At 33.2% G+C, this 16338-nt stretch overlaps 2 protein-coding genes and 1 long non-coding RNA gene across 3 annotated transcripts; all 3 read left to right on the forward strand.

The window, feature by feature from the left end:
- Positions 1 to 901: 901 nt before the first annotated feature.
- Positions 902 to 2738, forward strand: LOC133693793 (uncharacterized). The gene is made up of 2 exons (XM_062115114.1): positions 902 to 1266; positions 1863 to 2738. The coding sequence occupies exons 1-2, from the start codon at positions 1117 to 1119 to the stop codon at positions 2493 to 2495; spliced, it is 783 nt and encodes a 260-aa protein (XP_061971098.1). The 5' UTR covers positions 902 to 1116; the 3' UTR covers positions 2496 to 2738.
- Positions 2739 to 3785: 1047 nt separating this feature from the next.
- Positions 3786 to 4732, forward strand: LOC133693385 (uncharacterized). The gene is made up of 2 exons (XR_009842119.1): positions 3786 to 3999; positions 4213 to 4732. It is a non-coding gene; the product is annotated as an uncharacterized LOC133693385 (long non-coding RNA).
- A 1231-nt stretch (positions 4733 to 5963) lies between these two features.
- LOC133694859 (GATA transcription factor 7-like) lies at positions 5964 to 6527 on the forward strand. The gene has a single exon (XM_062116556.1). It carries the CDS (start codon positions 5964 to 5966, stop codon positions 6525 to 6527), a length of 564 nt encoding a protein of 187 aa, XP_061972540.1.
- The last annotated feature ends 9811 nt before the right edge of the window (positions 6528 to 16338 follow it).

The raw sequence follows: 16338 nt of genomic DNA on the forward strand, positions 1-16338 counted from the left end.
AAAAAATATAATTTCATAAATTATTTCAAATTTAATAGATAATATTGATCAAATCTAAAAAATAAAAAAAATAAAAGATGAAGAAATTAAAATAATAGTAATTAACATTTCATAAATTATTTCAAATAAAATAAGTAACAATCAAAAGAATGAGGATCAAATTTGATAGATAAAAAATTTAAATAAAAAATGATAAGGAAAAAGCAAATAATAATTATAAAAATAAGGACCAAAGTTATTATAAAAATTAAATTTTAAGAGATGAAATTGAAAAATAAATATTTAAAATAAAATATATATAGCAATAAAAAATTTAAGGACCAAATTTGATATAATTAGCAAATAATATGACATTTCTAATTTTTTCACAATTTTTGAAAAGTGTTTTTCGTCCAAATTTTTCAGGAAAACATTTTTCTAGAAACTAAGGTAAATTTTTCTTTGATTGAAAAGTATTTTCTATTGATCAATTCTTTTAATGACAAACAACCATAAAAAAAATTTATAAAATCATTTTTTAGAAAACAATCATAACTAATAGCTTCTTCTTTTTTCAAAGCCACAAAAGGAAGTCTGCATGCAAGTCAGTTGATAGAACCATTTGATTGTATTTAAGCCACCATCGGACCAAGATTCACTCCGACTTGATATAAAGAGGATTATTAAAGAAAGTAAACTCCTTTGAGCTACAGCCTCACCATCGAAGATACATAAAACGAAAGAACAGACAAAAACGAACAGGACAAGTGTGTGAGATGGCGAAAAATATATTTAAGATTGTGAGAAATTAGCCTGGGGTTATGGTCTCGTCACGTTTCTCACAATGGCCCATCCCAAGGAATTTGGCCCACGTTTACCAGAGAATGATGGAGACATTTTGAGATGACCATTACTTGTTTTTATCGAGCCAAGAACAAATCGGAGCCACTTCTTTAGTCTGCTATTCAGATTCATGCATCAGCACACCTATAATGCAGGTCAAATTTGCTCTCTTTAAACATTAAATATACCAGCAGAAAAGAAGGATCAGTTTTTTCTTATAAATTCGGCAAATCCTTCAAACAGACCCTAAAACATTCACAAGAAATTATACTATCAGAATCCTCAAGAATTAAGATGGCAGAGTTGTTTGACAAGCAGGCAGCAATATATTTGGATGCGAGGCCAAGATATCCAAGCGAATGGTTTTCAATGCTGGCTTCTCTAACCCCTGACCACTCTTTAGCTTGGGATGCTGGCACAGGCAATGGTCAAGCTGCTATTGATGTTAGTGTTTTCTCCCTCAAACTTTCTAAATATACTGAGATCTGATCCACGTTGATTCTTTGCAGCCACTTAGAAACACCCTTTTATGTTGCACAATAACTGCAGCTCATTTTACTTGTTCCATTTGCATATATGCCAAACATAGCAGCAAAAGTTGTCCCGTCTTATTCAATCCAAGTTATCAAATGCTAGCTTGAGAGGAATCAATGATGGTAAATCAAGGATGATATTATTCTGAAAACCTAGTAGTGCTCATGATGGTGATGACTGAGGAGTGACAAGGTTTAATTTGAAGTTCTGATGTAAATCAACAGTTGAATCTTGAGTTCATCACCTTTTGTCTTATTTTTCTTTTATATGAATTACTAACGTTAGTTTATTTCCTTGAAAAGAAGTTGCTAAAATCAGATTCTACCAATGTTTGGCTCTGATGAGGAACTTCATCCTAATACAGGGTTCATCACTATAGAAGGGTTCAACTTAGCCAAACAATTTGCTTCCTGATTTTTTATCTCTATAGAAACATCAGTTTTTGGTTGATAAAAAAAGAAATTGATATAAATGATGCATCTTCCAACCTTGTAAATGCACTGCAGGTCTCAGAGCATTACAAACAAGTGATTGCAACTGACATAAGTGAAGAGCAGTTAAAGCATGCTATACAACATCCCCAAGTTCAATACTTTCACTCTCCATCATCAATGTCTGATGATGAACTAGTGAACTTAATTGGGGGTGAAAATTCAGTTGATTTAGTTGTTGTGGCTACAGCTGTGCATTGGTTTGATCTAGAAAAATTCTACCCTGTCGTCAAGCGTGTGTTAAAGAAGCCTGGAGGTGTGGTAGCTGTTTGGAGTTACAATATCATCCAAGTTAGCCCAGAAATGGATCCTCTATTAAGGAAATTCTACGAGGGAACTTTTCCTTTTCAAAACCCAAAAGCCATGTACGCATTTGAGTGTTACAAGACACTTCCATTTCCTTTTGAAAGTGTAGGCGTAGGTTGTGAGGGGCAGCCTCTGGAATTAGACATGCCAAGGGAGATGTCGTTTGAGAGACTTTTGAAGTTGTTGAGTTCAGCTTCTGCTGTGAATACAGCAAAGGAACAAGGTGTGAATTTATTGTCTGAAGAGGTTGTGAGGGAGCTTGAGAGTGCTTGGGGTGGACCTGAATTGGTTAGAACTGTCAACTACAAATCATATATGCTGGCAGGAAAAGTCAAGCTCTAAGTTTTAAATCATCTCCTCGTTAAACATTCATAACTTAATAGTTTCTGTAGTAGTATTTTACCGATTCCACTGTGGAGTGTATAAAAAATGTCAGTTGAGTTACTCACTCTTTACTCCAGAAATAATTCATCAGGGCTCTTCGTGGAAGACTCAGAATAAGTTCATTTTTCTGCTGCAATGCATTGCAGATTTCAAGATGTAGCACTCAATTGAAATTAATCATACATTGCAGAGTTCAAAACATAGTACTCTTGCCGTCTCGTGAAGTTCTTATTGCTGTTTGTTTAGGTGGACTGCTGTTTGGTGCTACGATTGCATTGTATAGTCCTGAATTTGAACTTGTTATGAAGTGCTTTCATGAATCATGACACAACTCTTCCTTCTTAGAACTCAAATGTCCAGTACTTACTTCGTGGCTATATGAACCTTCCATTTCCTTTTGAGACTGTAGGTTTAGGTTCCTAAGCGAAACCACCAAGTGTGCTTAACAAAGTAGCTGTCATTTTAGAGATTCTTACAGATGGTAAGTTCCAGTCATTACTGTTGGAAAATATGTTTAAAACAAGGCTAATGCGCATATTTGAAGTAAAATTAAAAATGGAATCCGTTTATTTTTTGAATTGAAATTTTATCTCTAATATCAACATAAGTTATTTAATATGAAATATTAATATAATTTAAATAAATTATAGGTAAATAAAAAAATTAATCTTAAAAAACTCTTAGTTAGAATATTTTGATGAAATTTAAAAAAATTTAAAGCTTTACCAAAATGAAATAAGTTTGTTTTATGATGTATTTAGTGAAAAATTGAAATTAAATCCAAATGGCACCAAAGTTTTTAGAAGGAAAAAGTTCTAAACATCATGAATTGTCTTCAAACTTGGGTTCTAGATTTATTGTAAATTAATATTTTACGTCATAAAAAATATTTTTTGCCAACTAAAATATGAACTTGAGTTTAGTTCATGAATATTTATTCTTTTAGCTCATTTCACTATTTTTTTCCTGAATGTTAGAATCAAATTAGTTTTTTATAATTTCTTCATTGACACTTGAACAGATTTTTCAGCTAAAAAATTATATAATTTAAATTTAAAAATATTCAGATTTAATTTTTATTTTAAAGAGGATAATCAAAACTGTTAGCAGAGGAATTCTATCAACTTTTATTCCTAAAATCAAAACTCTTTGTTTGTGACAAATCAGAGCGAGTTATCGAACCGTGGGCTCCATTTCGGTGCACGATTGGAGAGTTCACTGGGCCCGCCGCTTTCATGATTGGGCCTCAACGTTCACTTCAATCGCAAGTCTTGACTTGAAGACCCTTGAGCTACAGCACTAAACCGAGGAAGGGCAAAACATCGGGTCATCCTTTCTCGTCGAATCAGGGGATGCCCGATTTAGAGAAAAAACTTTTCCTTTGCTGCAGGGCCGGGCATTCAAGCGCAGAGATGGAGCTCTATATAGCTGCCACCTTCTCTCTTATTAGGGAGTGGCTAAGGTATTTATGGAATCTATTTCCTTTCTCCCCTTTGTTGAGTCTGTCTCGCTAGTCTTCCCAGTTACATGAAAAACAATAGAAGATAGAAAAAGGGAATAATGGTAAAATAAAAACTCTTTCCGAAATGGGGCCATTAGTGCTCTTTTTTTGTAAGCTTTTAGGCCTAATTTTGTCTGTCCTGACGCCTTCTCTTCCTTTGGTCTAACCCTGAAGCTTTCACGGCGAGATCAAGTTGACACCATGCCGAACATCATTGGAGATGCCACCCAAGACTGAAATGCTAAACCTCAATAGAGCCAGATCCCTTAGCTCCGGCCAACCTCAATCAAGGGGTTAAAGAAGAGTGTTTGGGGTGCATTTTTTTTAACAGAATTTGATCTCTTTTTCACTAAATATTTATATTCCTGTTGTTATGATAATAAATTTATCATAAATTAAATGATTATAAGCTGAACATATAACTATGTACCGATGGGAACTCCTGCTCATAAACGAGTTGTAATTTTATTTGTTGATTTTGGACAACAATTACACGAAGGACCAAGTGTGGATAAATTGCCTGCGAGTTTTGTTGGAGTGTTGTAGAAGCGAGACTGACTGGCTATATCTGTCGGCCACAAAGCTTTTATGCTAGCTGGGAAACATTGATTGTGAATTTGTAATGGTTGATGCCAGCATATTTGCCTATCTCGCATTTGTTGTAGAGTTTCACGTATAAATAGAGAATCTCATGTCTGTATGAATGGAGAATCCCACATCGATTAGTAATTACAAGTTTAAGCTGGTTATATATAAAATGAATTCCAGAGCCGTTAGCTAATGCTTTTGATTTAGCGTGGTGTCTAGCTTTTTGTCATTTTTATATCTGATTAGTTTTATATAGGTTGATGATCCCTACTTCTTTTTTTTCACGGAGTTTGCTCTAGTTGTGGATTTTTTAATTTTACAGTGGGATTTGAACCATCTCAATAAGATTTTATTAAATAACGGTGAATTTCAATAATTTTTTGTTTACCTTTCTTGTTTACTCAATAGATGTAGATAAATCAAGTAAAATATAAATTTATAAAAAAGTATTATAGCTATATGCAACAAAATTTGTTTCTATATGAACTTTATATTTGGCTAAATAATCTGCTACACGATTACTTTATATATATATACACACACACACACACACACACTCATGGGAGAAAGCATGGAACTCCATAATTTAATCATTAAAAAAATGAATAACAACAATCAGCACTAAAAAAAATGAGAGCTAAGATAAAATTTTACGTATATAGTTAATTACAAGAGATTAAGAATGTATAATCATAATTAACATATTTTTCCTGTATTGTTTTTCTTTATAAGCTACATATATAGTCGTCATATATATTCTTATATTTTAATTAATACCCTGCAGGTTGATGAAATTTTTTTTTTCGTTTCCATGTAATTTTAAAAATATATTATAGAGAAGATTAGAATTTTGAGAATTGAGTGATGCATAAAGATGGCTAAGAAAGTTATGACATGCATGGTAATGATACAAATCACAAAATTCTTAGAATCTCCAGACTACCCTTTTTGTGCACAGACTGAAATTTTATTTTAATTGAATTCTCAGGCTAATGAAACACCAAAATCGAAGATTTCCTTTACTTCTTCCTTCATCCAAATCTCGTTGAGTGTTTGAAGGACAAAACCTCGTCAAAAACAAAATTACCTAACACAGCCGTATTCGTGTATTTGCTAGAAAACTATGTTCTAGGTTTTATTGGTTGGTCTATGTACCTCTGTAGAGATAATTTCTCACGCAGTTCATGAATATCCATAATACTTATGGACTTCAGCTTAAAACCCTTCTCTTCTTCTCCTATATATATATATATAAATACACCTTAAAACCTAATTCATCCCTTTGACTCTCTCTGTATGTGCCTTAGCCTTTTAATTTGTTACAATTAACTTCTACGATGGTGTCTCTGTTTATATATGCCTTGACCTTTTTTTTTCCAGCTTCTGATGATGTTTGCAATGTCAGTGATGATTTTGATTGGACAGGCAGTGGACTTAGCGCCCCTCAGGATCCCATAGAGTGTGTTACTGATTTCTTCGATGGGTTTATATCAACCAATGAGTTAAGCTTCTTGGAAGATTTTGGAGATTTTTTGGGAAAATCCAAAGAGGAGATAAAAACCACTCCATCGAAAGATTTTAAATTTGGCATGACTAAAAAGAAACCAAGAAGTAAACGGAGATTAAAGCAGCGTGCGTGGCCGATGAAAGATTTTGTGTTTTCTGCACTAGAAAATCATGAATTCCGAAAGAGAATTTGCACCCATTGTCAAATTGACAAAACGCCGCAGTGGAGGATTGGCCCACTGGGTCCGAAAACACTGTGTAACGCTTGTGGTGTGAGGTACAATACAGGGAGGTTACTCCCGGAGTATCGGCCGGCTGCAAGCCCCTCTTTTGACCAGAACAAGCATTCAAATCTTCATAAGCAGATACTGAGAAGGAGGGCCAATTTAATTTGATTTGATTTTATTTAATGATGTGTTATTTTAGACATTTTTAGGTCGTAGTAATTCTCTTAGGATTCATCATGCACAGCTTTTTGTTTCTACTTTGTTTTCTTATAATTAATATTTTAGATATTAGGGTTGCTTTTTCTCCACATGTCCATGAATTGAGAATCTTACCCTTGAGTTTTACGAGGGCTTACACTCATTGTGCATAGCGAGTTGGAAAATGAAAATAACTCTGCATTTTCAATATTCTATCCATCTTTCCTCTTCTTTAGTGAGGAGATAGGATGATATATGCATGGATAATCTTCCACGTAAATCAAATTTAAATACAGTTCTACGCCACATTTTCCGATGAAAGACTCCATGGCTAAGCAAAATTACTATGGCTCAAAGTTTCATTTTCCACCAACACGATAAAATCTTCTTCTTTCTATCCTTATCCGCCGCCAACCGAGTTGTATATTCGATTTCAATTGACAATCGTGTCAAGCTTGCTACCTGTCTGAGCTCATCGTCATAAAAAGAAAATGGTTTAGATCCAAGCACGGCCTAAGCCCGGTTTACTGTATAGAGAATATTGGTCTCTCACTGCCTTTGGCATGCATTAAAGCATGGAGATTGCAGCCACAATTTCTTAAAGCAATCTTCAACTTTAATGGAAGAGAGAATATCAAAATCACACACACTATTGCGAACCCCTTGCATCATTAGCCATACTTTCAGAAGCCAACAACTTGTTTAAAAATATAGCCACGCAAAGAAACACACTGATCATACATTCTCCTATTTACGTTTTTCTGTGTGATTCAAAGGCCTTGGATCATTGATGCATGTTGTTCATTTCGATTACTGTTTGTATCTTGGGTGGGTATCATAAGAAAAATTTAAGTTCAATTCCTTAATTCCTCATATCCATTTTAATCCTTTATCATTAATTGCAAAAAGAGAGGAAAAAAAAAAACAAAAAGGGTTTTTGAGGATTTCCCAAAATCCTCTCATGATAATCCATGATTCTCTCCATGATCATTGATACATATATTTTTTTCACCCTTTGGGTATTTCTGGATTGTATGATTTTTTTTAATGTTGGGTTTTAATTGGATTTTTTAATTTTAATTTTAAATATTTGATTAATTTTTATATTTTTTTATCATACAATAAAATAAAATAAAATAAAAATTAATTGAATCTGGAGGCAAGAAGATTATATTCTAAATGGCAAGATTGCCTCTATCAATTCTGCGGGTTTTCTTAACTAATCGAATCACGACGAATAAGACCGTATCACGTGCTGTAAAAAAATAGACGACTTATCTTGACCGCTATTCCCACATTGATTTTTGCGATTATCCTCTTCTCCGGTACGTGTTCCCACGGGCGGTAACTCCAAGGGAGGAGTGAAATCCCGGTGCTCCTTTTGCTCCCCTTCCTCTTGTTTACTCTCCTGGAATGGTCTTTGTTAATCAGTCAGAAGATAGTAAAAGAAAGCTATCAATCCCTCGCTTATTCAAAGGGCTGCTCCTTGCTACGGCAGAGCAGGGAAAAAAAGAAACCTCGAAAGTGGAGTTTTGCCAGGCATTTGAAACTTGAAGGCAGGCTATCATTGGACTGATTAACTACTGTTGTTTTAATAATCTTTACACAATTTAATTTGAAATCTAAACTGAGTAAATAATTCAGCCAAAAGTATAAAAATTTAAAGAATCTAATGATAATAATAAAAAAAAGATTCTGAGATCTAGATATTGTTTTTTATGTTAATTTTTTTTATTCCTAAGTAAAGCACAAGAAGTAACGTAGTCTCGTTTCTAAGATTTAAGAAAAAAAAATGCTCCTTCATGTGTATCCAAGATTTTGGACACCAAACAGAACCCTTTTAATTATTATTTTTATTAATATAAATGTTTTGGCCAGTTTAAATATATTTTTAACTAATTTTATAAATATTAAAATTAATAAATATATAAATTTTTAATATCCCTAAATTTATAAAACTCTAACTATATGGTTTAAAAAAAAAACCTAAAATTAGTTACACCCTCTCTTCCTGATTATCTTACGTCACCATATTGACGTCAGCGATGTGGACTTTCTACCGCCAATCCGGCACTAAAAAAGTCGGTTCTTTTAGATAAAATGCAGGCACCAACTTGGTCCTTTCTTTATCGATTTATGTTTTTTTTTTGTTTTTTTAGCCAAGCTTTTCTGCTCAAATAATTGCCCACCTCAGTACATCACCCTCTTGCAACACTCTGAAGGAGAGGAAAGTAGAGAGAGCGAAGAAATGAGTGAACCAAGCAAGCGAACCTCTGGTCCCGTACAACGCAATGAAGAAATGAGTGAACCAAGCAAGCCAACCTCTGGTCCAGGACAACGCTATGGCATCTCCTCCTTTGCTAACCTCCCGCAGCCAAGGGGGGCAGCCAAGAACAAGCTAGTACTCCAGAGTTTATTCTCCTTACCAGGCAACAAGTGAAGGCTTTGGATTTATGGGAAGAAAGGGCCGGGTGGGCGCGCTCCTTCTTCTTTCGATGATTGAAAAGCCCTTGCTCACACTGTGTGAATTGTAAAATTTTAGGTGTTTGTTTATGGATTTTGCTAACTACGAAGGGAAAATGTAAACGATCTAGTTTACATTTTGGTTGCTTTTCTTTCTTTTCTTTCGTCATCACCTCTTTCATTACGATCTAGTTTGTCTTCCGATCCTAGATTTTGGTTGCTTTTCTTTCTTTTCTTTTTGAATTTGTTGTCTCTCCGATCTTAATCAAAAAAGAAAAGGAAAGGTTATAATCTTTCCTTACTGGATGAGCAATTTCTTAATGTTCTTGGGTGGACTAGTCAATTTCAGGTATATGATTTTCTGTTGCTAGTGCTGCCGCTACCAAAGCTAGAACCTTGGTTCATGGTCTCGGATTGTGCATCACCTAACCATGCAAGGCCAAGGGTCTTCGGTTTATAATCATGATGCTAGTTAATCTAACCGCCACAGCCAAGCCGTTGGGGCCAGGACCGAACCGCCGCCCCAAGCGGCAGCCCAAATGGCTTGGCAAGCGGTTCGACCGTGCCCAATCTCAAAATGATCTTTTCACCATGTTTTTTGGATTTGATGTACATCTTAATTGTGGGCTTGGACCACCACCTGCTCCCCACCTGACTGGCGAAGGCCAGGGGTCCCCAGTCGGCCACTCGTCTTGTTTAATTTTGTGGCTTCTACTCTTGTAATATTATACAATTAATTAATTATTTAGGGTACCAACTGGACCGGGTACCCTAAATAATTTCTTAAAAATATTTTTCATATCAGAATATTAAAAACAAAAAAAATAATTAAAACTAAAAAAAGTAATTTTTTTCAAATAATTGAATTGCAATGCCAAATTCCACTTAAAACTTAAAGATGTTGGAAAAACATATTTTATACTAGTAAAAAAAAATGAGATAATTGTTGTAATTGTGTGAATTTGTAACATAAATTGAATCTTGACTTCAATGGCCTCGGGTTATATGACTAGGACAGTCCATCCTCACTCCTATTGCTTGCTTGTTAGGTTTTAACTTGAAATTTTGATATAGAAATTTCAAACCTTAACTGTCACGTTAAGTATCTTTTTTTGGAGGCATCTAAATTCTAGAAGCAAGAAACACACTTTCTTGTAAATTGGAAGGAAACTGTACACCTGCGCTGCAGCCATTGTATCTAGTAACACAATATTTTCCACGCGCGGTATGGAGTTTGGACCTCCCTCATTTGTCTCTTATATATACACGCGCGCCCGCACATTTCAGAACCCTTTCCTTCACACTGAAGAAAATTAAAAACACTCACTGACAGAGAGGACATGAGTGATCCAAACAAGCATGTCGACATGAGTGATCCAAACAAGCAGGTCCCCTGGCCCATCAAGGGCCACGGCCACCCCTCCTCGTCCTTTGCTGATCTTCCGCCGGCACGGTGGCCAGTCAAGAAGAAGATTATACAGGCAGCGTTCCGATTCTCTTCGTCTAACTCCTCATCATCGGAGAAAAAAGTGAAAGAAGAAGATTAATCATGGGCGGCGGCTGCTGCTGCTGATGTAAATACTTCATGTGCTATATGTTGGGGATTGCTTATCGGAAAAGTAAAACGGCAGTCGTTTCCCTTTAATGTAAATATCACCGACTTGATTATGAATCCGTTTTTACTTGGAATGCATTTGTATATATGTTTTTTTGCTTTGTATATATACACACATATTTTATTAATTTGTGAATTTATGCCTCTGCTTTCCCTAATCATCAAACTCTTGTTCATTGGCGGGCAAGCAATTTGAGGCATATCGGTCCTTTTAGGATTTGCACGACATGTATGATCGGTGGAAGCTGTTTAAGAGAGGGATTTGGAAGATGTAGTTAAATAATCCGTAATCTAGCAAATCTAGCAGGCGAGTACTTAATTACTAGCTTTTATCAGCAGTGATATCCTCCTTTTCTACTTGATCATTAAAAAAAACAATAATTAAAAGCCATCATTAAGAGCTCTGTATGATCCAAGATGCATTGTTCATCGGAACAATATATTCACGATTTTGCTGTTTTCAGGAAAAATCACTATTGGGAGTAAAATTGTTCTTCTCAGCATTCACTAGATATTATAAAATTGATTAATAAAAAATTATTGATTCATGTATTTTTTACGCATGGTGAATTGATTTTGTTGCCCTTCAAAAAAATCAATAACTTTGGTCCAAGGGGAATTTTGTCTTTTCAAATTACTTGCGTAGTAGAATTACGTTGGTATCTTTAAAAGTAGAGCCAGTAAAAAAACCAAAAAACTAGAAAAACTAAAAACTAGTTGATTTAGCTTGGTTTCGGTTTTATAAGCAAAAAACTGAAAAATCAAACCGAAATAAAAAAAACTGAAAAAAAACCGAGCCAAAACCTAGTCAAATTGAAAAAACTGAACCAAAATCGAGTCAAATCAGAAAAACCGAGTCAAACCGGTTTGAACCGGTTTTTTCTCTAAAAACCGAACCGAAATCGATTGATTTGACCCGATTTTAATTTTTAAAAACAAAAATTAATTTAATTATTTTTTTTATATAAAAACTAAATCAAATAAAAAATAATGACTTCTACTTTGGAAGAAAGAAATCATTAAACTTGCCCAAGAAGTCGTTTCCATCTTTTTGTGCTTTAAGAACAGTGAAGTGGTAGAGTTAATTTAAGCTTGGTTCAAGGGCTATTTTTGTATTATTATTTTTTTGGTTACTTTTAGGTTGGTCTAAGGGCTGTTTGACGACCCCTTGCTCTCTAACGACGCGTGTGGTGTTATTTGATGATCAATATGAGATGTCCATGACAGTGCGCTATCCTCTTTGTGTTTGTGAGGCACATGTTCCCGGTAGAGGTGTGGTCGGGTTCTAATGATTTTTTTTTCCTTTTATATTAGCTTTGAAATTCATGACAGTCCTTTTAAAAACTGAACAAATCCTCTGGTTTCTATTTCCATTAATTTTTTTTTCCTTTTTATTTTGTTTTTATTATTTTTTTAAATTTATTTTTTTTCAGTTTCAACCCTAGATATTTTATTTTATTTAATTTTTTTTATCCAAATTAACCATCATTTTTTTATTTATCTTTTTTATGTTTTACCTTTTTCTTCTTTTTTTTTTCATTTTCATTCTTTATTTATTTTAATTTTTTCATCCAATTTTAGTTACCGTTCTTTTGAGTTTTTATTGCTATATTTTCTTATTATTTTCTTGATTTTTTTATTTTTTATTTTTTCCCTTAACATTTAATTTCTTTATCAAATTATGGTTTTTATTTTTTTTATTACCATATTCTTAATTTATTTTGTTTTTCAATCTAATCCTTACAATTTTTTATATGGTTTTTATATCAGATTTAGTTCTCGTTGTTTTAATTACAATTTGTTTTGTTTTTAATTTTTTTAATGACTGGAAATCTTACTACCCGATTTTTTTTGTGTTTGCCTTTCTATAGGGTAATCTTGATCTCATGACCTGAGTCATTGATTTTGAATACTAGCCCCATTTAAGTTAGACATTTTTTAGGTCCTATATTAATTTTTTTTCTAATTTTATTATTTGACATTGATTTATCGGGCCTTAAGTTTCGTTATTTATTTCACTTTTTTTTTCATGAGTTTATCCTTATCTTATATCACAGGTATCGAGTTAGTCGAGTCAACCTGAATTAACTTGATTTTTTCTTTTTGATGTTTTTTATGAAATTGATTTTTTTTTTCAATTTCATCACCTAACATTGAATCCTTGACCCTGGAGCTTTGTGATTTTTTTTTTAATTTTCTTTATGTGGAATCATTTTGAGTGTGAGTTAGTCAAGTTAACCCGGTTTAACTTGGTTTTTTTCTCGTGTTTTTTATGCAACTTCAGTCTTTTTTTGCCAAATTTTTTTTAAAAAATCTTTTCTTATCTCGGTTTCATATAGCCGGTGATAAATTGGTCAAGTTAATTAACCCGTGTTGACTCATGTTTTTTTATTATTCATTATTTTTTGTAAAATAATTTTTTTTTAATTTTATCTTCCGACATTAAGTTATGAAGCATTGAGTTTTATAATTTTTATTTTTATTTTTTATATATATAATTATCTCAATTTTATATCTCAAGTACCATGCTAATCAAATTAATTCATCTTAACTCAAGCTAATACTACTTTAACATTTCTTTTTATATTAGAAAAAAATTAACCTGTTTCGGGCATAACCGGCACAACCTATCTAGATGCCTCCAATTACTTTCGAGGAATTCAAGCACTGTCCGGTGGAGTTTTGATGACCTTAAAAAATAAAGGTGCACAGCTGGTGGCTGACTACCTATTTTGTTTTTTTTTCAGCTATGATCGACTAGTAACACAAGACTCATTAATGGTAATTGATAACAGGGAAGGGAGGCGATACTGGCGTTGGCGGCGGAGGAGGAGTGATGATGATAAAGGGGCAGGTAAGCTTTCTTGCTAGGTGATTGATGATTGTGGAAAATTAAGACAACGAAAGCAAAATCTTAGCCACCGAGTCCCACTCAAAGTTAACAATTATAGATGATAACAAGAGATAGAAATACAATTGCCAAATAATTAATTGTCTTTATTTCATTTTAAATTTATGGTAGATAGTATATCTCTCTCTTTCTCTCTTTTTTATTAAAATGGATATTTAAACTAATTTATATATATCTCAATTAATTTTATAAATTTTAAATTTAATAATTATATAAACTTTTAATGATTTTAATGGTAAACTTTAAATAATAAATTTAAAATTTAATCAATAAAGTTATACTTTTCGAGGTTGTAAATATTATATCTAGTTCAAGTTATACATGCTAATCAATATTAAATTCATATTTTCATTTCCATTCAAAATTAATTTGATTTTAAGGGATTTATGGTTAAGTTGTTACTAACTAAAACAAGATTTAATCTCAACGATTCAAGAAATCCACGTCCAATTTCTTAAAGCCGCCCACGTTTGAGTTTAGCCGAGTTCCATCAATTTGCTACGTCATCTTCGTCAAATATTCCTCTAGAGAATACGACCCACTTGAGGTCTATTCGAAAACGTGCCCCCCTTTTCATCTCCATCTCTTTTTTTCTTTTTTCTTTCTATCCCCACTACCTGTATACATGTTTCATAAAGATGCACTCGAGTGTTTTTACCTTTTTCTTTTATTGAAAATGGGCGTGCAAGGAGAATGATGATGTTGCCCAATTTACATCCATGGAAAGACTGAAACCTACTCTGTAATAATAAGGCAGGGAAAGCGAGACATTTTGATCACGCAAACAAACAATATTCGTGCCTGGTTGCCTTTCTAGCACAAAATAGTTATCTGGACTTTGAAAGGGATCCATAGAAATGGATCATATCACTTTCTCGAGGCTGAAGGCAATCCATGGTGCTCGAAAGCAAGATTCCTCAGCCACCTTACTTTACTAGACAAACAAGAATAGCCGGCCCGATGAATGGGGCTCACGTTTTGTTTCGAATTTTAAGTATTTATTTACTCCGATTTTTATTTTATGTAAATTGTCTTATGAGCTATCTCGTAGGGAAGAAAAGGTGTTCACAACAGGCAAGACGAAATGAAAAAATCATTTAAAAAGATGGAGATAGTTCAAAAACTTGTCTGAAATATGAGTCATTGAAAGAGTTTGAAAGTGAGCATTCAAAGAGGCCTTTTTTCTGAATTTAAATTCAACAGGAAACTGTAGGTGCTCAATCTTCAATCCTGATGATATAATTGCTTTGATTCGAGAATCCATGGATTATAATGAGATATTCTATGCATAAATTAATAACAATGTTATATATATTCAAAGTATTTATTCCTTTGAATATATGATTCAATTTATTGCACAAATATGTTTATTGTATTACCTTCTTAACTGTTAAGATTTTGTTAGTATTTGTTATTTTTATTTAATCAAATAATTATTTTATTAAAAAAATAGTAATAACTCTAGGATTTTAATTTTATTCTATTTTTTTCCTATCCAATATTATTAGGATTTTCTAATTTTTTTATTGAAAGAGTTGTAATGATTTTCTGGAAAAAATACTATGACGAATAAAAATTAAATAATTTTAAAAATTTCTCCATAGTTATGGTACATCAAGCAATGAAAATAATAAACCTTGGAGTGAGAATTAATAACATCATATTTTTCTTTATAAATCATGGAGTTCAATCGTTTCATTTTCCAGCAAGAAGGAAAGTTATTTCAATGTTGTTACCCAGAGAGCTCTGGTGAGATTTTGGGAAGTGAAAATATGCTTTTTGCTGAAGGATCTTTACACAGGTATCTAAGAAACTTTGTTACGAACCTTGTTGGTCATGAAGTATGACAGTAAAACTTCTTCCAGATGGTGAAAAAATGACATGCAAACATCTGAATTACTGGTGCGGCCAGGCCAGTGTTGAGCTGAAAGAAGCTCTGGCAAAGGTAAATTTATTCCAGATTTCATCTCTGGCCTGCACGTTGATTCATAAACAATATAAATAGTTATTGTAATGACAATTAAAAGTTAGATTTGTGAACGTTTTAATATTTAAATAAAACGTTGTAGGCCATCAAGTCTAAATATTTTAGATCTAACAAACATGTCAGATCCACCGGGTTTTGGATTTGACAAAAATTCCCAACATTTACAGGTCTAGCCTGCACCATCTCAAACATCTAGAGTCGAGGACTTTAAAAAGACTGTGCTGGAGCTGAATTTTCGAAATTGCAGATGGCCATTTTTCTCCACCATTTGGTCACAAAATACAGGTAGCATTAGAGAACATATAAAAAGAAGTTGCCAGTCGATCAGAACGGTTTATTCTTTTATATATCGATGGTTTTTCTTCTCTTTACCTATCTTCATATAATAAATTAAAAATTAAGCCGACTGACATGATCTAATCTTCTAATTTTAGGTGGAGAGTGATCAAGGGAGGAGATATCAGCAGACTCCCAGCAGTTATCTTTCCAAATGGTTTCCACATTCAAATACTGGAGAAGAATATCTAAAAGCACTGCAAAAACTGAATATCCTAATGATATTTAAGGCCACTGTCATTAAAAGGGAAGAGGGCGAAGAAACTTGCCAAGAGGTCTAGGTTTCACTCTTCACCTGTAATGTAATAATAGTCGTGGACTTTTGATTCAAGATGTAAATTGAAAACTTGCTATTCTTGTTTGTGATAAATTATGCTGAAAATTAAAGCAAATTGTACCGAACTGAACACAAATTTAAAGAAAATGTTGAGAAGCAAATTGTTTATAAATTAATTTATTAATTTAATTT

The sequence above is a fragment of the Populus nigra genome, chromosome 5 (genome assembly GCF_951802175.1).
Source record: "Populus nigra chromosome 5, ddPopNigr1.1, whole genome shotgun sequence".
Taxonomy (NCBI): domain Eukaryota; kingdom Viridiplantae; phylum Streptophyta; class Magnoliopsida; order Malpighiales; family Salicaceae; genus Populus; species Populus nigra.

Coding starts and splice junctions, on each gene's coding strand:
- LOC133693793 (XM_062115114.1), top strand. CDS start 1,117: ATGGCAGAGTTGTTTGACAAGCAGGCAGCAATATATTTGGATGCGAGG. Junction 1,267..1,862: donor ATGGTCAAGCTGCTATTGAT/GTTAGTGTTTTC, acceptor AATGCACTGCAG/GTCTCAGAGCATTACAAACA.
- LOC133694859 (XM_062116556.1), top strand. CDS start 5,964: ATGGTGTCTCTGTTTATATATGCCTTGACCTTTTTTTTTCCAGCTTCT.